This window comes from Pungitius pungitius, chromosome 4, assembly GCF_949316345.1.
Source record: "Pungitius pungitius chromosome 4, fPunPun2.1, whole genome shotgun sequence".
Taxonomy (NCBI): Eukaryota; Metazoa; Chordata; class Actinopteri; order Perciformes; family Gasterosteidae; genus Pungitius; species Pungitius pungitius.
This window is the reverse complement of record NC_084903.1, coordinates 24,942,858-24,967,809: the sequence shown is the minus strand read 5'-3', so window position 1 is coordinate 24,967,809 and position 24,952 is coordinate 24,942,858. Positions and strand designations below refer to the sequence as shown.

The 24,952-nt window shown below is 49.0% G+C and overlaps 3 protein-coding genes across 12 annotated transcripts in view; 1 reads left to right on the top strand and 2 right to left on the bottom strand.

Annotated features, from left to right (window-relative positions):
• Positions 1–7,207, top strand: part of LOC119230165 (serine/threonine-protein kinase BRSK2-like) — a 45,253-nt gene extending 38,046 nt beyond the window's left edge. The window contains exons 14-20 of one of the 4 annotated variants that reach the window (XM_037491214.2): positions 76–136; positions 1,656–2,319; positions 2,609–2,657; positions 2,766–2,889; positions 3,011–3,191; positions 3,360–3,449; positions 5,578–7,207. In XM_037491214.2, coding sequence (XP_037347111.2) covers positions 76–136; positions 1,656–2,319; positions 2,609–2,657; positions 2,766–2,889; positions 3,011–3,191; positions 3,360–3,449; positions 5,578–5,600 — 1,192 coding nt within the window. In that variant the 3' untranslated portion in view covers positions 5,601–7,207. Of the gene's footprint in view, positions 1–75; positions 137–1,655; positions 2,320–2,608; positions 2,658–2,765; positions 2,890–3,010; positions 3,192–3,359; positions 3,450–5,174; positions 5,554–5,577 lie in introns of those variants that run through there. The other 3 variants (XM_037491205.2, XM_037491224.2, XM_037491233.2) reach the window with 3 other exon arrangements.
• A 751-nt stretch (positions 7,208–7,958) lies between these two features.
• On the bottom strand, positions 7,959–17,812 carry LOC119193903 (USP6 N-terminal-like protein). 6 transcript variants are annotated; one of them, XM_037447816.2, is made up of 15 exons: positions 16,657–17,269; positions 15,364–15,542; positions 14,083–14,156; positions 12,921–13,006; positions 12,799–12,838; positions 12,634–12,714; positions 12,003–12,110; positions 11,583–11,692; positions 11,347–11,395; positions 11,100–11,220; positions 10,891–10,985; positions 10,653–10,760; positions 9,838–9,937; positions 9,521–9,673; positions 7,959–9,447 (listed from the first exon to the last, which is right to left on the bottom strand). In XM_037447816.2, exons 2-15 carry the CDS (start codon positions 15,371–15,373, stop codon positions 9,128–9,130), a joined length of 1,455 nt encoding a protein of 484 aa, XP_037303713.2. In that variant the 5' UTR covers positions 15,374–15,542; positions 16,657–17,269; the 3' UTR covers positions 7,959–9,127. The 6 variants fall into 6 exon arrangements, with proteins under 6 accessions (XP_037303713.2, XP_037303721.2, XP_037303730.2 ...); XM_037447824.2 differs by lacking the exons at positions 15,364–15,542; positions 16,657–17,269 and adding an exon at positions 17,494–17,812; XM_037447833.2 differs by lacking the exons at positions 15,364–15,542; positions 16,657–17,269 and adding an exon at positions 17,281–17,485.
• Positions 17,813–18,111: 299 nt separating this feature from the next.
• On the bottom strand, positions 18,112–24,734 carry si:ch211-71n6.4 (para-nitrobenzyl esterase). Of its 2 annotated transcripts, XM_037491279.2 has the most exons (10): positions 24,646–24,734; positions 23,301–23,574; positions 22,591–23,005; positions 22,266–22,373; positions 21,968–22,164; positions 21,434–21,633; positions 21,267–21,325; positions 20,753–20,920; positions 19,984–20,211; positions 18,112–19,504 (listed from the first exon to the last, which is right to left on the bottom strand). In XM_037491279.2, exons 2-10 carry the CDS (start codon positions 23,565–23,567, stop codon positions 19,362–19,364), a joined length of 1,785 nt encoding a protein of 594 aa, XP_037347176.2. In that variant the 5' UTR covers positions 23,568–23,574; positions 24,646–24,734; the 3' UTR covers positions 18,112–19,361. The 2 variants fall into 2 exon arrangements, with proteins under 2 accessions (XP_037347176.2, XP_037347196.2); XM_037491299.2 differs by lacking the exons at positions 18,112–19,504; positions 19,984–20,211 and adding an exon at positions 20,218–20,434.
• Between the last annotated feature and the right edge of the window lie 218 nt (positions 24,735–24,952).

Genomic DNA, 24,952 nt, shown 5'->3' with positions numbered 1-24,952 from the left:
TGTGCAGTGTGTGTGTGTACTGACTCCCTCTCTGTGTGTGTGTGTGTGTGTGTGTGTGTGTGTGTGTGTGTGCAGATCGCGATCGATCAGCGGAGCGTCCTCCGGTCTGTCCACCAGTCCTCTCAGCAGTCCCAGGGTAAGTGTCCGGTCCGTCCCCCCCACACGCCCGTGTGGTGGGTGATTTTTACCCAAAATGCACCTGACTGGTTTGCTGGTCACACCCACCTCTGGACGTGGAGCCGGAATGAAAACGCTAACGTGCTAAGCTACGTAGCGAGTAGCGCTGGGGTCCCGTTCCCACCAAACACCCCTCAAGACCCCCGTCAGCACTGAGCTCTGCTAATGATCAATCATTTCACCAACAAGAGCTCAATGTTCTCATTGTTCTTTTCATTATGTTACAAACAGTCTTTATTGAGCACCAACGCAAAACCATGAAGGCAAACTCAAGTAATTGTATTGTAGCTCAAGAAAGACTTTGTGTTTACATAAAATAATAAATAAATGAGGATTATTATTCTAATTAATTGGCTTTTTTTCCAAAAGGGCCGATGAGTGAAAGCGTTCTCATCCTCACGTAGAATAACGTTTTCTCTCAGGTTTGTTGTCGATGCATCAAACTACGTTTGGTTTCTGTTCTGGCTGCTTGTGTCGAGGGATCCTCACAACGTGTTCATGTGCTGAGGGTCCTCTCCAGAGGCTTTTTGTCAATGGAGTCTGGTGTCCCTCAAGAACATTTAGCATGGATTATTGTAGGTGTGCAACAGCAGAACATTGAGTCCATTCTACTGTAGTAAATCTGTGGAGCAGAACCTCATAGAACCTCACACTGACTCTTTGTGTAGAGGGTTTGCTGCATGAGGCCCTTTGTTGTTAAGAAAAGACTCACACACACACACACACACACACACACACACTCACACACACACTTCCCTCTGGGTTGAAATGGCCCACGTGGTTCCGTCTCTATCAGCGCTCATTCATTCCATCGTGCATTAGCGCCGCGCATGAGACTCCCCAGGCGGGGGGGGGGGAAGCGCTAAGTCCGTTAGCTTGGCGAGCTGGGTCACTCGCTGGTGATTTGGGGATGCACCGACGTAACCGAGGGTAACCGAGGGTAACCGGGGGTAACCGGGGATACGGTCTGTGAGCCAGCTTAGATTTAAAGAGAAATGCAAAATAAATTTACAACAATACTTATGTTTTAAAATGTATTCATTTTGTAATTAAAAAACTTGTAGTTGTAAACGAAAGAAAAGTGTTTTGAAGAAAGATCCATTAAGACAATTGAGGTTTGTGTATCAGACAACAGGACGACGTAAAATAAGAACAATATTCCGTTCTTAAAGACCAGTGAGACAGGAAGTGGTTCGGCCTCGCTGCATCCCGCCTCTTAATGCGCCACCAATGCTCCGCTGCTGCCTCCTGATTGGCTGATCACTTTGCTAATCGCATGTTCTGTTTTTTCTTTCTTTCTTGCACTCTCACCACTTCCTGCCTGCTCCACCTCTCCACCCATCCGCCACGCCGCTTTCACCACAAACAAATCCTGCTCCCTTTCTTTTTTATTTTTTTTTAAATGGGAACACGTGATGTTCCTCTGGCTTTCTCATTGGCTGCCGCCGTCATGTGTCACGGTGCATGGCCAATCGCAGCCCACCCGGCGGTTTTTCATCCCCCCCCAGTCCCCCAACCTGTGTCAGTCCCCCAACTGCAGCCCCACCCACTGCCCCGAGGCCCGCCTCAACGGGGTGGGGCCGCGCACGCCCAACTCCTACCAGCCAAAGATGGGGTCCCCCCTCATGCACCCCCGCACGCAGACCCTCCCCGCCAAGCCCAAAGTGTCAGAGAAGCCCCTGCAGACCGCCCGGTCCAACCCGCTCCCCAACACCGCCCACAGCCCCACCACCCCCAAATCTGAGCCCTCCACGCCCTGCCAGCCGCTGGCGCCCGGCGTCCCCAACAGCCCCCGGGTGAGACGCCACCCCCCCCTCACCGTCCCCCCGAAGCTCTCCATCCCGCTCTCCCCGGTGCCCCCCATGTCGCCCCGCCGCCGCCACCACCACCACCACCACCCTGACCACAACGGCAAATGTGTCCCCATCACGCAGGTGACCCCCCACCCCTCCCCCAGAGGAAGCCCTCTCCCCACCCCCAAAGGCACCCCGGTGCACACGCCCAAGCACAGCCCCGCCGGCACGCCCAGCCCCACGCCGCCCCCCAGCCCCTCCATCGGCGGCCTGCCCTGGAGGACGCGCCTCAACTCCATCAAGAACAGCTTCCTGGGCTCGCCGCGCTTCCACCGCAGGAAGATGCAAGGTGGGATATTTTCACATTAAAAGACTTATTTCTTATCCGATGGAATAATCCCTCCAGAGGAGGGGGGCGATGAGACCGGATCATCCAGACTACTCACAGGATTAAAACCTTATTTAATCCTAATTAAACACCTGCTTTTATTCATTGTGTAACTGTTGTCATTGTTGACTTGTGTCCAATTATTATTCAGACTGAAAACTAAATGGAGGCAGCTGTGGCTTCAACAAGTGTTTTATTGTCCAAATAATGGAGGAAAACCCATGTGACCTTTGACCTCTCACCTCCACAGTTCCCACCCAGGAGGACATGTCCAGCCTCACGCCGGACTCTTCTCCAGAGTGAGTAACGTCTCAGAAGGCTGTTGACCTCTGCTCCTCCTTTTCCTCTCCTCCCTCTTCTCGCCTCCTTTAACCTCTCCTCACCTCCTTCTGCCCTCCTCCCTGCAGACTGGCCAAGAAGTCCTGGTTTGGTAACTTCATCAACCTGGAGAAGGAGGAGCAGATCTTCATTGTGATCAGAGACAAACCTCTCAGCTCCATCAAGGCGGACATCGTCCACGCCTTCCTCTCCGTGAGCGGATGCATTTGTCCTCAATCGATAATAATCGCTAGCTGTTAGCTTAGCATTGTGATACAGCCGTTATATTAGTGTGTCTCATTATACACAATGTGTGTACTGCCCCCCCCCTCAGATCCCCAGTCTGAGCCACAGCGTCATCTCTCAGACCAGCTTCCGGGCCGAGTACAAGTCCTCGGCCGGTCCCACCGTGTTCCAGAAGCCGGTCAAGTTCCAGGTGGACATCACCTACACGGAGAGCACCAGCGCCACCAAGGACAACGGCATCTACTCCGTCACCTTCACCTTGCTGTCAGGTGAGTTGCTAGGCAACAGAAGCCGGTTCTTCTTCAGCACAGCAGGATGGTCATGAGCTGACCACCTGTCCACCAGGACAGCCCTCCTGTCTTCAGTTCTGTGTGTCTTCTTATCGTCCTGATGATGGAGCAGAAGCAGGAACCATCCAGCATGTTCTGTCTCTGCAGGTCCGAGCCGGCGGTTCAAGCGCGTGGTGGAGACCATCCAGGCCCAGCTGCTCAGCTCCGAGCAGCCCGGCGTGCAGCCGCAGATATCTGGTTAGTGGAGCCCCCACCCACCTAGAACCCCCCCCCCCCCCCCCCCTCCGTCACAGCCTCACCTCCTCCCCGGCATCCTGGCACTCCTCACAGCTCAGCCACCGCGGCCTCAGACACCCGGCGCTCGGCTCACTGCTTTAGCACCCGGCATCTCCACGTGCATGCCCCTGCCACACGGCGTGCACACACACACACACACACAGGTCCGTGAGCTCCAGGTGGGCCTTCACGCCGCTGGTTACAGAGCTGCTCGTCCTCCAACCTCCGCCAGGGAAATGGATGTGTTAAAGTAAATCTTTACTTGCCTGAACGCACCGGGACGACCCGGGACGAGGACGTGTCGGGCTGCCTCTCGATAGAAGGAATACAAGAGAGAGAGTGACTGTGTGTCGTCCGTCTTGTGTCCCTGGTGTCTGTGGTTATTCACTTGGTAACGGCTCCCTCTGGTGGTGGTGTAGAGTAACTACAACACACACACACACACACACGCTGCCTCCTTCACAGGCTGACATGGTTCTGGGAGAGAACCAGTCCCCTGCTCAGCTCCCACTGAGGGTTTCTGACCCCATAGTCTGGATCCTTTCATTTGTTTTTAAATTAATTCAACGGCTCTAAAAAGAATAGAATAATTACAACATAGTTTTGTATTGATTCTGTTTGAATGCGGGTCATTAAACCCAGACGAGGTTTCCAATATGATCAATAAGATTCACCTCTCAGGAGGAATGTAAAACTAAGGCTCTGTTACCCGGGCTAGCGGTGCTAGCCGTGCGAGCCAGGCTATAGCTGCTAGCTACTATCGCTCAGATCCAGCGACACCGGCTTAGATGGGACCGTTATCAGGTGGCGTACGCCCGCCCCCCCCCCCCCCTCAGTCCCCCCCCTCCAGATGTGCAGATAACCCACATCTCTCTCTCTCTGCGTCTTTGTTCTCCACTCCTCTCCACCCGCTTCCTGTCATCCACAGCTCCACTCTGTCAATGACCCACATGCCGAATGCGAGGCCCAAACCCAGAACCAACACACACACACACATGCATCCCCCCCGACCGGGACTGTGTGTGTGAGTGTGTGTGTGTGAGCAGCCCTCTGCATGCTGATGCTTGCTCCTGCATGTTCTAAGAGCCTCCGGGAGCCTTTGGGGTCACGATGTGGAGAAACCAAGGAGAGGACCATAATCCACCAGATGAACATCAGGCTGCGTTGGAGACTTGAAGCTTATGTTTACAATGTTCACTGAGGGGATAAATCCAGAGAGAAGTAGAGTCCAAAGGACCAGAGGAGTCGCCCCCTGCTGGTCACTACACAGAATGCAGCTTTAACCCTTTAAAGACCCGGAGGTGTCTGCTCAATACAAGTGACACAAGATGTGATTCAATTCACAGGAAAACAAGTCTGCAGCAAAATCTGGTTTAATAACATTTAAAACTTTTGCTGGGCAAGAGTTTTGTGTTGATTCTTCTCTTTTAAGAGAGAGAAAGTGCTCCTTCTCTTACAAACAAAGTTCTTCTAAGAGCCTCCAGGGTCTGCTGCGTGACCCCTGAACGTTCTCACCGAGGAACCGAGACTCCGAGGCCATCGATGACGTCACACTCAAACATTCTGTCTCCTTTTCCTCCGGCTCCACCCCTCCTCTCCTCCTGCACCTCCTCTTGCTCTCCTCCACGTTGACCCATGGCTCATCTGTTGTTTGTTCTCTCTCTCTCTTCTCTTCCCGATGTGTAGGCAGCCCGTTGAGTAACTTCTTTGACGTAATTAAACAGCTTTTTTCAGACGAGAAGAACGTCCAACCGTCCCACCCCCCCGCCACGCCTAGCCCCCCCGCCGCCAAGCATGCCCCTGGCAGCCCCCCTGCCCAATGTGACTCTAAGTGCCCCTCCGGCAGAGACAAAACAAAGATGGCCGCCAGCGACCGGACGCCGGAGCAGCCTTGAGGAGCCGGTGGCGGTGCATGAGTAGAGAGACTGGATCCGTGTTTTAGCATAGGTAGCTAATGTAGCCTCAATGAGCCCCCCCGCCCCCCCCCCCCCATCTGTCCCTCTCGCCTGTGTCCTCTTGGGGGTTTGTCTCTCTTTTGGGTTGGGTGTGTGTCCTCGTGTGTGATGGCTTGACTTGTCTCTGCCACCAGGATTCATCCATAATAGCTATTAACCTCGGCGCGGCGGCTCCAGACCGGGCCGAAGAAAAGACCCCCCCCCTCCCCCTCTGATCAGCCCCCACCACACCTAACACAGAGACGTCTCGGAGGAGTAAAAAAGAAAATGAACAAAAGCCTTAAGACAGTGATGTTTGTCCCCACATGCACACACAGACACACACACACACACACACACGCCTCCCCCTCAAGAGAAAACACACACACACTGTACCCCCTCCTCCACATTACAGGACTCCTCCTCCTCCTCCTCCGGGAGGAGACAGACGCACGCTGGCCGGATTGTATCTCTCTTTTTTCTATGGATTTCTGAGACGTTTCTTTAAAAGGTTTCTCCTCGTAGAGCAGGCCGATCGGCGCGGAGGGGATCAATAGATCAATCATCTGCTCTGTTGTACAGATTGAACAATGTTCCGTGTAAAGAGTTGTAGTCGTAACATTATGTTTTCTAGAACTTCTAGTTTCTTCTGGTTTCTGTTTGTTTCTTCCTGCGGCGGCTTCGGTCAAACCGGCGCTAAAAAATGCCAAAACGATCACGTGAAATCGGTTCGTGAGCGTAACTCGTTAGCGTAGCTCGTTAGCTTTGAGTCATCAATATCTATCCCTGTTCTGTTTGGATCTATATATCTATGGATCTAAACGTGAACTCATCATCACAGTACAGAAAACAAGATCCAGCTGGCTAGCGTGTTAGCGGTTAGCTTGTTAGCGGTTAGCATGTTAGCTCACATTTGCCGATCTACTTCCTGGTTTGACCGAGCTCAGTGTGGAAATGTCTCCTCGTTTCCTTTTGCACTTTTGACACGTACGTCAGATCCTGGGTTCAGTTGCGTAACTTTTAATTTATTTGTTGAAGTTCTACAATATGTTGTGTATATTTTTGTACTGTACTGTATTTTTGTCATTTTATTTGCTGTTAATTTATTCTCAGTTATTTATACAAACAATGTAGAGAATGTTTCAAATTATTTAAGGATATTTTTGTCACGTTAAGTTATTCGAACACAAAGAAACATCCCCCCCCCCCCCGAGCGAAATCCTCCTGTAATATAGGTTTTTGAAAATGATTTACCGTAATATAAGAATGTAGACGTAGCCTCTGAGAGAGGACCGCCCCCCCCCCCCCCCCCCCCGTGTACGAAGACACTCATTCTTTAAACGACCCGTTTATTTATAAATCAAGGGGCGGGGTCTTTGCTTTGACCCTTGACCCTTTGACCCTTCTTTGCATGTTCTGTCTTTTCTTTGCATGTCGTCGCTGGAATTGTTCTCCTGTTCCCTTTTTTCTCTCCTCCTCCTTGAAGTTCTCTTTGTGCTTTTCTTTCAATTTGCCTTTTGTGTTTCTTTTTTAAATTTGAGTTCCTTCTTTATGAGAACTGTGCAAACATCCTCCGTGCAACGCGTGGGGGGAGGTGTTCGGGTGGGGGGGGGGGGCGTAGGAGAGAGAAATTAAAGCAATACCGTTCATTGTTCGCTTCCTGTCTTTTTTCTAACTGGGGGGATCACACATCGCAGCAGGTACCCCTCCCCCCCGGCAATGTTGCCCCTTGTGACGTTACTGTGAACAACTTCAGTGCTAAAGGAAATAAATTGTTTGACTTTGGAGCCGCGTGTGCAGCCCTTTGTTCATGTCTCATGTTTTAATCTGTTTCTGTTTTATGTAAACTGTAAACTTTATTAATTCCACTAGTAACTATCTATCCAATCCATTTATCTCAAGCTGTCTTCATACAACTTTGGTGCAGTTTTGCTAACAGGATGTGGGCGTGACTATGGTGTTAGGCCACACCCACTTCCTGTTTGAGAAGAGGCAATTCTTTCTATTAAGGGTTATTTCAATGCATCTCTGTGTACAAAGAGCTGCTGATGAACCTGCTGATTATTAATCATACTTATTCTCCACACTTCAATTACATTAAATAGTTTACAAATCATTATTATTCATTTGATCAAACGTATGCATCAATCTCGGAAATATAATCTTTAAGGAGAATTGGAAATAAGCAGCTTGAGATCAAAACTTCATTGAAGTCATTTCTCCTTTTAATTGGGTCTCCAGTGAGGTCACGTCCCTGTGGACAACACCTGAGCTTCAACTGGAACCATTGGACGTTGGAGTTATGACGTGGTTTTAGCTCCTCCCCCTTTAACGAGGACAATAATAACCACATCACGTGCAGTATTACATTTCAATGTGATGTTCGATCTACTTTTCTATTTAACTTTGTTATATCATTTCATATCTCGTAAACATGTGAATAGCTAGAGGGATGTTAGCTTAGCACAAAGGTAACCCAAACATGCTTCATATTCTTAATCAAAGAATCGAGGGAACCGTGAGGCACAGAAACAGGAAACAGAAAGTTGAGGAAAGTTCGTATTGTTTAATCAACGTGTTCAAACTCTAAACAAAGGTTTCAAAATCCGACGCTTTAGTTTCTGCGTCACGACGTCACAGCGGGACGTCCTATCATAGGACTACAGCATGTCACATGATCACAACACGCCGCCTGCAGGAGGAATTCTAAATGTTCTTCTACGTCATTCTTCCTCCTCCTCGTAGGTGGAGATGGAGCCGTGCTCCACCCGAAGAGGTCTCACTCCCACTTCAATTCTACAACACGGAACATCATTGAAGTTTTGATAAGATGCTGAAAACAATAAATTAGGAGGTTTGTTGAGTACAATCGTGAGCGTCCAATAAGGCATCGAGACATCGTTACCGAAAACAAAAACGGATTCAGCAACATTTTCATCTACAAAAACTACAAAGTTTTACTGTAAACGGTGAGGCATCAACTTCCTTCTCTGCAGTAAAAACACTAATTCAGACCCTTTGTTTAGTTGGACGTGAGGTGTCTTCAGTCTGTCCCTCTTCATCGTCCCTCCTCCTCAAACATGCCACGCTCTTATTGTGAAAGCAGTACATCAGATCAGATTATTACTTTAAGGGATTTGGTTTGGGATCCTTTCCCTTCTAAGTTCATCTGGGCTGATCAACGGACAAATTCAAAGATTAGGAAAAGGTGGACTAGATCCTTCACTGGTTTGTACACTTCCTGTTAATGAGCTCCGTTAAATCGGGTCCAAAACCCTCGTGAAAGGACCACAGATTTCTGAGGTCAGTAAAATAATCTTCACGGCTTCCTGTGGAGAAGAAGAGTCGTTTATGCATCATTTTGTGAGCCGTGCAAATGTTGCAAATGCATTTTGGTAAAAAACATTGGGAGATTTAAGAGATGACATTTTGCCTTAACAAATAAAAGTAAAAAAAGGAATCATGAGGAGACGCTCCCTCCACGATGGAGACAGCGCACTGGTTTGATCCCAGTTTAAGTGAGACCACGTGAGTCCAACCAGGACCTGATGAGACCAGTTGGACACTTTAAATCATAGAAACCAAAATGGGTGTTTGTTATGAAACCAGCAACATATTCTGGATGAATTATTGCTTGTGTCTGATGAACCATACTGAGACAAATACTGGTCATAAACCACCTGACCCCCAATGAGTCCTTCACGATCAGCCGTCCTCGGGTCGCGCCTCCGCGGACGGACTCACGGACGGGCCCGAGGCCGCGGGGGCCGCTTCTCTCCCCGGGGGCCAGTAAGGCGGAGGCCCCGTCTTAGGGGAACCGTCGAAGGTCGCCGGGGTCGGGTCCGGAGACGGCAGCGGGGCCTCGTCCCCCGTGTCGATGTCCTGGGGCTCCTTGGAGGGGCTCTGGTCCGGGGGTGTGGAGATGATGCAGGGGCTCAGTCCGGCTCTGGAGGAGGACCGCCTTCCTTCGGGGGGGGGGGGCAGCTCCTGTCCCAGAGGCTCCCGAGGCAGCTCGTCAGGCTTCCCTGAGAGCAGAGCACCAACACGCTGATATGGCTTCTCGACAATCAGAATGAACGGAGCGGGGTGGGCGGCTACCTGGGGGAGGAAGGTCCAGCTTCAGCTTCCTCAGCTCAGCCATGGAGGCCTGAAGCTGCTCGATGACGACATCGTCGCTGTAGAACAAAGTGTGAGCAATGCGCTCCTGGAGGAACTCTCTGAGGTCCTCTAGAGACATCTTCAACAGCCGCTCTGCACTCGCACAAGTTAAAGCTTTGTTAGCATAGCATAGCATAGCATAGCACGGATCTAATCCTCGGAAAAGCCGAGTCAGCACGTGGAAGTCGTTACATCATAAGAAGCTGGAGGTCGCTCTAGATGTTCAGACTATCTCAGACTGACGGCCACGTTCTTACTCTTGTGCATCTTCAGGATGGTGTACGACATGGCGGTGAGGAGCCTCTCCCCCTCCAGGATGAAGATGTCCCACAGGCGGAGCGTCAGCGTGAACGGCGTCTGCAGGAACACAAACATCGCACCGTTATTCGCTAGCGCCTAGCGCCTCTCCTTCTGGAAAGTCGGGGGGGTTTTGGGTTCTTTCCCCTCGGAGCGCTGACAGCGGCGCGATGCTGCCAGACCGCCGCCACAGGATTGTGGGCTTCACAGCTCCCATAGATCATGTATCACCGGGAGAGTTTTATGCTGAAATCATGTCAAATCTTTAAAAAAAATGGCAAGATGGCAAATTCCAGTGAGTCGTGCTTAAGACGTTGTTGTGATTTGAGGGTTAATTGTCAAGATCCAAAAAACGAGGTTTAGAGTGGAGACAAACAGATGAAGCATAAAAAGAAGACAATTCTCTTCTCTATCACATTAATGGTACGAGGGAGGAAGTGAACTAAAGTGTAACTTTAGATATTCAAATGAGACACAATGTAACCTTTGACCTTAGCAGAAAGCTACAGACACAAACTGACAAAGTAGGAATATCTGAACCAGGATGTGTTTTACTAATCGGGTTAAGAGTCATGGTTTGGGATGATTCAGACTGGGATTAGCGTATGCTAATTTTTAGCATCAGCTGTTCACACATGGCTTCCACATTAACTGGACCCTCCTCACACACTGGTTATGACACAGTGGTTTGGTGTTAGCTACGCTAACCCGTCCGCACCGTTAGCGCCACATAAGGAAGGAAAACGACCAACTGTGACGTCACTGCTTTACTAACTGGAGGTGTGACACAACCAAGGATGAAGATCAGCTTCCTCACTCTGTCAATGAAACACTGGAGGAACCATTTAGTGCAGTAAATCCCTGCAGACATCTGCTCTCTGTCCTAAAGAGACAGAGACACACACACAGAGAGCATCAATCAATCATCTGTTAGCCATTAAACTCTCAGCGAATCAAATCGCCTCTAGTCTCCTGCAGCCGGGATGGGTCTCTGCGGCGAAGACACTTCTCACCAGATGTTTCTTCAGCTTGGGGATGAGTTTGGAGACGATCTGATCGTGATGCAGCTGGAATCGCTGAAGTTTGGGGAAACCGGGAACAAAGAATCCTTCCGGAGAGACAAGAGAGCAGAGAGGCCTCTTAATCCCACTTAATACCAGCGGCCTGAAGCCACCGCTTCGTCCTCGAAGCATGCGGGGGGGGGGGGGGGGCGGCGTCTTACCGTGCATGCCGTGCCTCTTATTGGTCAGCAGCTGCGACAGCGCCCAGAAGGCGTCCTCCTCGTTCATGTACATGAGAAACAGGGCGGCGATCTGACTCATCCCCTGGCAGTAGCTCACCTCCTGCAGGCAAGAAACACAGAGGATGGCATGTCCAGTCCCTGGACCAGCGAAACCAAAGCTCCATGAAGCTGCATCCTCTGACTCCTCTGGTCCCACAGACTGGTGTTTTGGTGTTTTTCTACTTACTGTGTTGTAGACTGAGTACGCAGAGAGAACATTGAACAGAGACTGCTGCCTGTAGAGAAGGGAGGAAGACGAGGAGGTATGAGACTTATTCACATGTTAAACGGAGTATAGTTCAACAAACCAACATTCAAAAAGAGAAGAGATAACAGCAAGAACACAAGAACTAAAGAACAGAGAAGAGCCGAACAAAGAGAAAGAACATAGACCATAGGACACAGAACACAAAAGAGACTTACTTGACTCCAAAGCGATCCATGAACATGACGTGGTTCCTGAAGGTCCGGTTGATGTCCAAGTCGATCTGTTTGATCTCAGTCGAGTAAAGACGGGCCTGATCCTTCATCCTCTGTGCGGGAAAACACAAAGAGAAGGACGGGTCGACTAGGACGGGATTGAGATGAAATGTGTTTGGATCACACACGAAAAGGACCAGGGATGATTCCTGATATCTGCAGCTACAAATATCTAAAAGACTAGGTGAGATTTGATAGATCCAGGTACCAGGTGACTCTCACCGTTACCATGGAAACAGAATACAGATTACTAGCTTCTACTTTTCGTGTTACCATGGTTTAATCCCCGATAATGTGAGTCTGTTCTCAGTAAAAAACAGATTACTTATCGTCCTACAAGCCTCACTTCATGAGAGCACACACCTCGTACTTGCCCTCGTTCTCCCTCTTTGCTCGCTCCACGTCCAGAACCAGAGCCCAGGCCCGGCCTCGCAGCTGCTGCGGGATGCCCTTGTAGACCCGTTTCACCATCTGACAGCAGAGGGGTGGTGTCACATCACAACAGATTGAACTTGGGGGTGATGATGGTGCATGGAGTAGTGTGATGCTCCATGAGCCATGTTGAAGTCCATGAGCAAGACACCTGACCCCTAATGGCTCCCCAGGTAAAATGTAACGCATGGGTTAAAATGCAATGTAAGTTGCTTTGGATAAAAGCGTCAGTTAAATGACATGTGGTGTAACTTTCTTTACTGTTGGCTTAAAGTCACAAAGCTGTTTACCTCCATGAGAACGTTCTGAAAAGAATTTTGCTAATAACATTTCCAAAAGTATTTTTCTCAGGGCAAGTACGGGATGATTACTGTTCAAAAGGCAGGAAGTAGCCTCCGGTTCTCTACTTGTCAAAGCTACATTCCGCCTATTGTCCATCAGGGGGCGACTCCACTGGGTGTATAGAAGTCTATACGCAGGTAGCCCCGCCCCTGATTTATGGGGAAACCAGGACCTGCTTTTCTTGTCATTACCCTGGTTGAAGATGGGTTCTGAGTCTCACCCTGTCACTGTTCTTGTATTTGTCCCACTTCTTGGCCATCTTCAGCCACTTCTCAGCCCTCTCCACCTCCAGCTGCTTCCTCTGGGTGGAGACAGGAGCAGGTCTCAAAACGGTTTGCCAGTCTGGTACGACTTTAGGTGACATCTTCATGACTTCCTCTTTTACCTGTTCCTCGTGTGCAGTCGGGGCCGGTAGTTTGTCCTCACTGGAGACAAACGAAATACAAAAGATGATCAGTGAAGCAAACAGTGGTCTCCAGAGGGAGAAGGAACCACGTAGTGACTTACTGCATGAAGCCGAAGCGGTCCATGACTTTGTAGATGCTGTAGTTTGCATCTTCCCAGGGGTCGATCTCCACCCCGCCCTTCCTTCCCTGCAGACACAAACGGATTTAAATAGTATGCAATATATACACATTTTGTGAGGATTCATGAATCTTAATTTCAATCCGTTAAATCATCTCCTGCTCGTTTATTTAAATTTTGGATATAAAGTCACAGCACCTGATCAGCAGGGCGGAAACTCCTCCGGTTGAGGATGTATCTGTCAATCAGTGTTAGGCCCCGCCCTAAAGCGTCCCCTGCTTTATGATCTGCTTGACTCTAAATGGACCATCATTCACTAAATGAACATCATGCTGCATTGAAGAAGACTTGAAACTAGAGACTGAGACCATAAACTCATGTTTACAATGTTTACTGAGGGAATAAATCAAGAGAGAAGTAGAGTAATTTCCTCATAGACGTCTATGGGAGCAGAGGAGTCGCCTCCTGCTGGTCACTACACAGAAGTAGAGTCATTTCCTCATAGACGTCTATGGGAGCAGAGGAGTCGCCCCCTGCTGGTCACTACACAGAAGTAGAGTCATTTCCTCATAGACGTCTATGGGAGCAGAGGAGTCGCCCCCTGCTGGTCACTACACAGAAGTAGAGTCATTTCCTCATAGACGTCTATGGGACCAGAGGAGTCGCCCCCTGCTGGTCACTACACAGAAGTAGAGTCATTTCCTCATAGACGTCCCTCTGAGGGCTCCACTGGCTGCTTGTCCGGAAAGCAGCCAATCAGAGGGGGGGTGACGTCATTTAAGTGAGAAGGCTAAAAATACCTCCTCAGCAAAAGCAAGCAAAGACTCAGAGAATCACTCAGAGGTGCATATGTGTGTGTGTCTGTGTGTGTGTGTGTGTGTGTGGGGGGGGGGGTGGTCATTTACTAAATGTAGCTTTTATCTGCAGCGTCAAACCGTGGAAAGGTTATATTATTTAATTCATTCAAAACCAAGCTGAATTTAATATTGTGCTGCTGAAATGAAACACCTGGAAACGATTGATGTCACGGCAGCATGTCGTCATCATCTTCTGTCGGTCATGAGCATCTTAATCGTTATAGCTGCTGGTCTAGAACTTTCTAAAAACATCCCAAAATCATTCTGAAGTTGTGATAGCGACTCACCGCAGCATATTTCAAGATGATATCAGCTCGTTCCTCTGCTATTAGAGTCTCAATGTCTTTCTTCATCTCAATATCTGCAGAGAGAGGAGAGGCAGATCTTTACCAGCTGGAGACAAATAACAACAACAACAACGACGATGAAGACTCTGAGAAGGACAGCGGATCGATGTGGCCGACGGTTGGTCGCTGAGAAGCACTTTGCTTGTAATGATTTAATCACACAGAGGAAAGACAAAAGTGGTGTGTGATGCAGTTCCTTAATTTTAATTAGAAACAATTAAAAGGAGCAGTGGTTCGGTTGAGCCACTTCACTGTCCTTCAGGTCAAGCTTCCTTTAGAGTTCTACTAGGCCTTCATGGGAAACTCTAGAGTTGGCTTTGACCTTTCTAGGCTTCCGTAGAAACATGGCGGCTTCCGCCTCCTGCTCCCTAAGTAGATATGAAAGTCTCATTGTAAGCTAAAGAGAATCAGAAACAAATGAAAACGGTTATCAATAATATATTAAAATTTTGCACATTGATCAGGCAACATGCCACAAACTGTCGCTTTAAGATAAGACACAACAGCACTTCCTGTTCACACAAGGCCTTTCAAACCTTCCAGAAGTCATTTACCTGCAGGCGAGGATCAAAGGAACCAAACAGAAGAGTCTGACCTGAGTCTGTGTCCCTGAACGCCTCGTGAGGTCATAACACCCTGCTTTTATCAGAATGGTTTCATGTGTCGGATGGTCCAGACTATCCCAGGTACCAGGATGTGTTACCTTAACTAACTGGATGCTAAAACTCTCCCAAACTTGCACTTGTTGGCAAAGTTCAAACCATTGAAGTTGCTCTTCAAACGGGACTCAAACCTGCGGTTATGATCTGTATTAGTAATAGGACACCACCACCACCACTACACCACCTGTGACCGGAGGTCTCGGAGTCCTCCAATGACCCGTCTGCTCTTCAGTAAGTGATTCCCAAACACACATCAGCAGGAGAATTAAGGGCAGAACGGTTAATTATTTCACAACGTTAATCCAGGCTATTGTTGTTCCCTTTAAAACTACTCCATCCCAACTGGAGGCTTTCTGCCAAATCATCTCCCGAACAAAGCAGTGATAGAACTAATCCTCCTCCTCTACACTTTCCGTACGGATCAACACCCGGGAGCGAATCTGGAGCCCCAGACCACCAGGATTAGGATCCTCTCCAGAGGGGATTGGTGCAATCTGTTATCCCCAAAGAGGAACAAAGAGCCCGCAATGGGTTCTTCTCTGAAGGAGAGCCTCAATACCAGCTTTCATCCAGCCTCGTGAAGACTGTCCTTCGGGAACGCGTCACAGGCACCGAGAACTTGTGACAACTTCTTCTCGGTCCTCAGGTAGAGAGCATCCTGCATCCCATCGTCGCTGTGAAGGTGGGTCGGGTCCGATGAGTAAACCTGATATCTCAGGTTTTTGCCCCGAAGATCCGCTTACATGGAAGATCAAACAGAAAAGATTCATGTAAAAAGACTTCTCTTCTTCGTCATCTTCATTATCAGTGAATTAAATGTCCACAGAATGTTGCTGGAAACATGTCACACGGGTTTTACTCTCAACATCGTCCAGGATTCACAATTAGAATTTATTCAGAATATCCAGATTCAGCAGAGTGAGAAGAACAGTGCAATGTGACCTTAATGTCTGGTTAATGTCAGCGAGGCGAAGCTAAAACAAGTCAGCGCCCGGCACCCTCGTGTCTGAATGTGGGTTAACTGGGGTGAATAATTCAGTGAGGAGGAGGAGGGTGGAGGTCCTGCCTGCTCGGGGACACAGTTACAGCAAAGTGAGGTCAGATATTCACTCGGATGGAGTTGGAGCTGATAGTGAAGATTCTCTTCACCATCAAATCATCCGATGAGAGAAAAATGTTCACTTTGTGGAGACATCTTAAAGGTGAATGAGAGAATATTTTTCTGCTTGGTTCTGGTTCTGCTTGTGGAATCTTTATCGTCAGCCTGAAGTCTCGAGCAATTTAAAAAAACGTTTTGTTAGAGATCCGTTTCTCTCCTGCTGCTATACTACAGAGACGTCAGTGCTTTAGTCCAGAAGACCAACTACACAGAGGCCAGGTCCCAAGGACCAAGATCCGAGTGCAGGGTGAGAGTGAGACAATACCAGGCCTTTGAGGGGTCAAGACCAGGACAAGACCAGGCCTTTGAGGGGTCAAGACCAGGACAAGACCAGGCCTTTGAGGGGTCAAGACTTAGGAAGGAGACGGACTTTGAGGGCTTTGAGGGCTTGAGAGAGAGTCAATACTAAGACCACTCCTTCTCTTCACGAGTCACTAACAATAAAATGAGGACCATGCAAACCACAGACTCCTTAAACTCATAACAACCCTTGTAAAGTTACTCTATATATAATGTGTTTTATGACAATAAGATAAAAGAATCAAAAATAACTCAAACGATGCAAAGGCAGTTCAGTGAAATAAAATGGAAATAGAAACACTGCTTTAATTATTTCATATATATTCTTGTCAATCATTGTGTTACTAAGGGAATACATCAAGAGAGAAGGACTCATTTTCTCATAGACCTTACCTCAGAGGATGCAGCTTGTCTTTGTCCAACACAATAGGACGAAGAAGTACAGCTACATCTGTCGATAATGACGTCCGAGGTTTTAGGAACTCGCTTACAGTCATCACGAAGCCCGGCAGAGACAGAAAGAGCGGATCCAACCAGGACCCCCCCGGGATCAAACCCCCCGAGCTGCTGCTCTGTTCAAGCTGACCGATAATCCAAGTCGTTTTGCCCGACTGAGTCAAGACCAAGACCAGGAAAAAGACCAAGACTGACTCAAGACTTCAAGAATGACTCAAGACCAGGAAACAGACTGAGACCAAGGCAGGGCGAGACTCAGTCAAAACCACGAAGTCCAGACAAGAGCGTGAAGGACCGAGGTGAACATGCAGACGTTGAGGTCCCTCAGAGTTTCAGTGGCATTCATGCTCCACCGTGCCTACGGACCAAGAGGTGAAACACTGCCCCCTATGTGGAGGAGGAGGTAACTGCACGGTACTCGTTGCATCTTACAGTTGTAAACAAAAGGGAAGAAAAGAGAATCTCTTATTCATTCATAAAAATACAAGGAAGTAGCTTTTAATTCTATTTGATCACCACTTGAATGATAAACGACACCTACAGGAGAACTATTGCCTGCACCTTCAATGACTTGAGTCCAGCATCACAGCAGCGGACGTCATTTGGTTCCGTCAGTCAAACCGCATTCAGTCGGTTCTGATCTCCACGATGTGTCGCTTTGTGCCGGTAAACAGTCACGCGCACGCGCACCCTCCGGCGTCACGCGACATGTCCCTGTCTTTATTCCAAAGAGAATGAAGACAAACAGACATAAAGGGGAATAAACGCCGTTACCGGGATTCTCCGGTGCTGCTCCGCGCTCCTCTGGGCATCATACGGGCCACAACAATAGCCCCCCCACCCCCCCGTCAATCCATGCGCTACCATCCGACGGCGCGCGCGCACTCTCCCTCTCCGACACACGCACGTGCGCGATGAGTGCACAAGACGTGCGGCCAGAGGAGCTCCGGGTCCGGGTCCGAGCAGGCGGTGCAGCGTGGCACCAGTCAGCCGAAGAGGGGCTGCACGATCCGGCCTTAAAGACACAGGACCTGCGGGAGGAGCACCGGCCGCCTCCTCCTCCTCCTCCTCCTCTTCCTCCTCTTCCTCCTCCCATCGGCCTTCCTCTGCCTCCATCTGCTGGAGAAACGGACAAACCTGATGGTGCTGGAAGAACTTGAGACTAAAATTGTAAAGAAAAAATATGTTTTTTATGAATGAAAGTAACTGATTGGATTGATTCTGATTGAGGTGTGAACCCCCCCCCCTCCTAGAATCCAGTGAGCAGTGTCTAGTCATGTGACTCTAGTCTAGAGTCACATGACTTGAAGACACTACAGATGGTCAAAGAAATAAAGAGTCGATATCAACATGAAACTTCATCCCTACAGTAAAGAATCAATGCAAATGGACTCACGTGGTGTCGATTTATTGAACGAGTGATATAACGTCGCCACATAAAAACACAACACAACGTAATGCTAAAAGGTGACACACTACAAACTAGGCTATGAGTGCAGTGAAATATTAACATGAGGAAACATGGCTCTGACCCATAAAAAGTCTGTAAATCACCATGTTCTCTATTGCTGTGACTTTCAAAGAATATCCCTCTTCATTGGTAGTCTGCGTGACTCCTGGGGACAAAGAGCTCGGATCAGTGAAACGAGTGGAACAAAGAATATTTGGAGCTGATCTCCACGTTCAAACAGAACAAACAGCCCACTTCCAACCGTTGTCTTACAGGAAAACATGACGTCATTACATTTTTGGCTTTTTCCAAGGAGTGTCGTTCTGAAATATATTGCGTCACACAAAATCAGTGAAATATTCAGCCACGTTGTGTTGTCTTCATGCAACACAACGTGACTCAAAGCTTTCAGATGGAGAAAGACATTTTCCACAATTCAATGAACTTGAACCCGTGAAGTTGCTGCTTGTGAGTTTTTGAAAAGACTGCCGGGTGGGACGGGGGTCTGGCTGCATCACATCACCTCGGGGAAAGAGCAGCAACTTTAACGAGTGAGTGAGTCAGGTGCTCAGGTGGTCTGGTGGGCAAATAGTCAGGTGGTCTGGTGGTCTGGTAGTCAGGTGGTCTGGTGGTTTGGTGGTCTAGTGGTTTGGTGGTCTAGTGGTCTGGTGGTTTGGTAGTCTGGTGGTCTGGTGGTCTGGTGGTTTGGTGGTCAGGTAGTCTGGTGGTCTGGTGGTTTCGTGCACTGGTGGTTTGGTGGTCTGGTAGTCTGGTGGTTTTGTGGTTTGGTGGTCAGGTAGTCTGATGGTCTGGTGATTTGGTGGTCAGATAGTCTGGTGGTCTGGTTGTCTGGTGGTCAGGTAGTCTGGTTGTCTGGTGGTCAGGTAGACTGGTGGTCTGGTTGTCTGGTGGTCAGGTAGTCTGGTGGTCTGGTTGTCAGGTGGTCAGGTAGTCTGGTGGTCTGGTTGTCTGGTGGTCAGGTAGTCTGATGGTCTGGTGATTTGGTGGTCAGATAGTCTGGTGGTCTGGTTGTCTGGTGGTCAGGTAGTCTGGTTGTCTGGTGGTCAGGTAGACTGGTGGTCTGGTTGTCTGGTGGTCAGGTAGTCTGGTGGTCTGGTTGTCAGGTGGTCAGGTAGTCTGGTGGTCTGGTTGTCTGGTGGTCAGGTAGTCTGGTGGTCTGGTTGTCAGGTGGTCAGGTGGTCCAGGCGTACGCAGACATGCCGCTCTCCTTCCACAGCCGACACCGAGCCGACGAGTAGTTCTGGACGGCGGTCAGCCGGTCGGACAGGAGAGCAGTGGCTGCTGGGTATTCTGGCCACTCCTCCTTCATCTTACCTGCAAAAAGAAATAACAAAGCCATAATAAAGACGTTTTCCACAAGATCCACAAGAACCAGTACACACAATGTTCAAAATGTTTTTATAGTCAGTGTGTCATTTAAAATGATTTTGGTCATTCATATTTGTGTTATTTCAATGAAATACTCAACAAACTGTGAAGGGAACACATGTACAGTATTGACCCATTGGAAGAGAGCACTGTCGCTTTAAGAAAAGAACAGGTTCTTTTTGGAGAAATTGAAGTCTGCTGGCTGAGGGAATGTGCTTTTTATAACTACCCAAAACAAACCATGACTTAAAGGGACAGTGCCCCCAAACTACAAACAGGCCCAACCCCCATAAACTTTATGTCCCCCAAAAACGCTTCATGGGGGACATAAAGTTTATGTCCCCCATAAACGCTTCATGGGGGACATTGATGGTTCACAGTTTAGGGGACAATATGTGCGCGTAACACCCAGGAAAAACCTTCACCTGTCCTGGCAAAGTGGACCAGGTGACGCGTGAGGAGGTCCCTGAAGCTCCGGTCCCGATCGGAGGGGGGTCTCCCCAGAACATTCTCCAGCCCGCCAAAGAGCGTCACGGCGTCCAGGCGGTGGAAGGAGAAGCGGCTGGCGAACGGCATCAGGTCGGAGGACTCGTTCACCGGCGCCGAGGGCGTGTGCGTCACCACGTATCGATACACTGGGCTGAGGAGGGCCGCTGGACACAGGGAAGGGTTTTATTTGTCATATCTACAGAAAATAGCTTCATATTAAAACTAACTCTGCATACACCTGTAGAGGAAGAGGTTGGCTTGTGGGTCTCACGAAGCAGCTGAAAGGTACCGACAGGCCAAAAGCACTGGAGCCTTGGTGGTTGCGGATGCTAAAACCCGGATATGAGAGGAGTAGGCGGAGGCCAAGGAGAAGGACATTCGGTTGACCTGTTGGAGGTTCTGGTCAACTATCCAACGGTTTGGCTGACACAGCGTTTTATCACATGGACCAATGGGCTGACTGATGGGTGGACCAGCTCCTTACCATCACAAGACATTTTAATCTTATTTGTATCCCATGCAGCTTTGCAGACTGAAAACAATGCATATCTGTGAATCTATTATTGTTATTAAAAAATAAGGGCGCAGTGTAAGGTCCAAAAAGGTAGTTTGTTGCAGTATGCTACAGGGGCCATGTTTTGGTGTTTTGGTTGATTTTGAACTTGACCTGTATTGCTACCAGTTATTGATGAGTTGTGCTTTTACCTGCGGCCCTTCGGGCCAGCTCGTTGCTGGGACAGGTGGCCCGGATGTCGGACACCATGGTGGTGTAGGCCCTCTCCGGACAGCGGTCCGCGGTGGGGCAGAGGGCGGAGCTCGGATAAAGCTTCAACGCTTCTTTGGGGAGATTCCCGCTGAAAGCCTTAAGTTTATCTGTGAGGAGCATAGAGGTGACAAAACGGTCATATGAACAACATCAATAAGCACTCATCTCCTCCTTTGTAGGCTACATCTCATGACCTTGCTCCATTCGGGCTCCCCATTAGCTAACCTCATAAACCAGCAATAAGGACACAGGTGTTCCACAAGGCTCTATTCCTGGTCCTCTCTTATTTTATATTCACATACATATATTGTAATGAATTTGCTACTACTGGCATGTTTGAGCTTCCTCTTCTTCTAGTCATCACGGTTCTGTTTACAAATAGGTCTTATGTTACAGAGACATTGCTTTGGGTTCAGAGGGTTAACGCTGATGTTGTCACCGGGCAGATCTTACCTGTCACAAACCACTGGTAGTCCCCCCAGGTCCACATGGAGATGTTGGCTGCCGCCGGGCTGCAGAGGGGAACACAGACCTCTCAGAACTGTTTGACCTCCGATTTCGGCTGACGGAGATGGACCCGGAACCAAGACCCAAAAACCAGGAACCAGGTGAGTCCTCACCTGAAGTCGACCTCCTGCTCCGTTGTCCCGACGACAAAGGGAACGTCGCTGTGGCCTCCTTTGTTCTCCCACACTTGGAAGGGTGGAGCGTCCAGCACGTAACCGTCCACCACGGCCACTGGGCCCGCAAAGCGCCCCCTGGTGGGGAGATCAGTCCAGTCTTCTGCGGCCCAGGAAGGGTAGTCCTGCCATGGGATGGCCTGTTGGGGGGGAGGGGGGGGTAGGAGAGTAAATAGATGATGTGATGTGCAGTACATTACCAATAGAGCTCCAGAAGGTTATTAAATATGCAACATTAGGGGGGGGGGGCATTACTACAGTCAGGGATTGAAATATGTCCCAAGAAACCGAGTTTATAAAAAGAAAACAGCTACGAGGAATCACAACATAATAATCAAATGTCTATTTTCATCATAAAGATGAACTATGAATCAAACCATTTATGAAATCCTCAAATATTATGTGAATGGTAATAATCCATTAATATTGAATTTGTTATAGACATTAGACTCTCATTGGTCCCATGACTCCCACCTGTAGGACTTGTTTGACGGACAGGTGCCGGAGGCAGGTCCGGTCCCTGCAGCCCGTCCTCTTCAGGAACACCAGGTTGTCGTCCTCGGCTCGCTCCAGAGACGCGTCGAGGACGGACGAGCCGCTCATGTCCACGGCCGCGTGGAACAGACCCTTCGCCAGCGGCGACGTCATCAGGGTCCAAACCGACGTCCCGCCTTCGGCAGGAGGGAGACGGGTCAGAACTCAGAACGACGGATCAGCCAGAGAGTCTTTCGTTTCTTATAACAGTTACTCATCACAGTGACACACTTCGTACCAGAGCCCTGTCCCAATATGGTGACTCTCTCGGGGTCTCCTCCGAACACGTGGATGTTCCTCTGGACCCACTTCAGAGCAGCGATCTGGTCCATGAAGCCGTAGTTCCCTGTGGGGGGGCGATAATAAGGATGTGACCTTGTTTCCATGGTCCCATGTTCTCAAAGCCGTCTCTCTGCAGCTTCATCAACGCAATTGAACTCTTCTCAAGGAGAGCGAGCAAAAGGAAACATGTTGTCAATATGTCTGTATGTCAACTTGGACGTATTATCTACACGTGAACACATCCACATATTACAAATATATAGACTCACAGCGTGACTCACCTGAGGTGTTCTTTGGAGAACCTTCTCTCAGGATCTCCAGAGCCAGGAAGCCGAAGGCGTTGAGTCGGTAGTTGAGGCTGACGTAGACCACCTCGGTGTCGGCGGCGAGCTCCTCCGTGGGGGAGAATCCCGGCTCCCCCCCACTGAGCGTGTGCAGACGCCCCCCGTGGATCCACAGCACCACAGGCAGCTTGGCGCCGGGCGCCAGCGTGGGGGTCCACACGTTGAGGAAGAGGCAGTCCTCCTGCCCCGTCACCCGGCCGGACGGAGGGCGCACCTGAGGACAAACGGCGCGGAAGCGTCCGGCGTCCATCACGCCAGCCTGGCACGCCGGCTCGGCCGGAGGCGCCCAGCGCAGGTCGCCCACGGGCGCAGCGGCGTAGGGGACGCCCTTAAAGGAGTAGGCTCCATTTCTCTGGGAAGGAAGCATTAAAAAGATTAAAACTAAATCACTAAAGGTGATGAATGAAAACATGAATCTACTACTGACTCAATAAATCATGTGACCCTTTATTAGTTCTTCACAACACGGCACTGATCGATTATGGGGTAATTCAAATGAATTCATCAGAATGAACCATTTAGCGGTTTCATCACATTCCAAACTGAAACTGAACAATGAGTCTTTTATGTTGAGAAAATGAGCCTAATGTCGCGTCTTCTTCATCTCTTTAAGGAGACAGGTGAGCCGCTGGAGTCTCCACACTCACGTGTCTCCCTCGGAACTGGCCGCAGTCCGTGGTCACCTGGGCGACGCCCGGCGGCAGCGTCTGGGCCACGTAGCCCAGGTAGGCGGCGAGCGAGAGCAGGGCGCCCACGGCCAGGCCGATGAGCAGCACGCAGCGCCTGGAGAGCACCAGCAGGGGGCTGATGTAGTGTCTGTGACGGACGTACTGCACCTCCTCCTCCTCCTCTTCCTCCTGCACCAGGTAGCGGTACTCCGCCCTCTGCGGGACCTCGAACGCGTCCTCATTCATCTTCGCTCTGAGGCACAAAGGGGAGGAGACTCAGGTCAGCTGACTTCAGATCGAGATGATAACGCCTTCCATCCCACATGTTTCTCCTCCAGTATTCAGTGACATCATCAAGGTTTCTCTAGTCTCTAATCTCTGATTAACAACCAATCAGTGATCAGATTGAGAGGAGGAGGAGGAGGAGAGTGACTTCAGTTACATTGTGATGTGTTCAGGCTCTGCTCAGTGAAAAGGAGAATCGTATAATGTTATCACAGATAATCTGTAAAATGTAAGGAGTGAATGAATCCAGATGTTATCACATGAATGACGAACATCGATGTAAGAGATGAATTATGATCCATTTATACGTTTTGAGGGTATACAAAATACTGGCTTGAATTATGTTTGAAGACCAGCAGCCCAAAGAAACAAGAAACATCATCATATCTGCTGATTATGGATAATTTGTAATCAATAATAACAACTTTTCAATTTTGTGTCGTTTGAATCCGTTTCACAAATGTTTGATTTGACGTGATGAACTTGTGACGTCATCGAAGCCGTGATGTCGTTGTGACGTTTGTGACAATCTGAAGGAAAAAGCCTCACTTTATTGTGAAGGAGTTTGATATAAGTATCATATATAAGATGTAGTAGTATTATGCAGTAGTATACTGTATTAGTATTATGTTAGTAGTATCATATGATGATTTATATTCTACTAGCAGTATTATGAAGGATAATATATATCGTTTCACATAACGGTTTGTTTCTTGTTTATAACGTCACGTGAAATTGAGCGTCAACACGCACACAAGCACGCACGCACCAAACAGGAAACAACCCGCGTGGTTCAATGATCGGACCGGATGTTGAAAAACGTTTTTCTTATGGAATAAATATGATTAATAAAGATGATTAATATAATCTCAGAGTGTTGGTCGGATTAAAACCATCTGGTGCCACAACGAGGCTGATTTCTGGGAGGAGACTTCCTTCACGCTTCTATTTATAAAATCACAGTTTTCCCGTCGTCCTCTCGCGCCGGTTGTGAACTTCCGGTTACCTGCACGCGGATCAAAGCGCGTTCTTTACTCACCATCCGGTGCGACTGAAGAACTTTATTCCAGACTCCTTGGGACCAGGAGAAACTCTCCCTGAGGAGGAGGCGGAGCCTCACGTCTGCCTACGTGCGGTCGTCACGTGGTGCTGCGCGCCCCGTGCGCGCCCCCGTGCTTCCGTCGTTTGTGTTGTTCTGTGACCTTATTTCATCACTGAATGGGGAATCTTCCCACATTATTTACACATTTCAAAATGACGGTTGAGGGTTTCTGTTTTTTGCAGGTTGTGAAGAGGAAAATAAATAAATAAACATCATGTATTGATTCCAATGCTAAGAGACTTTT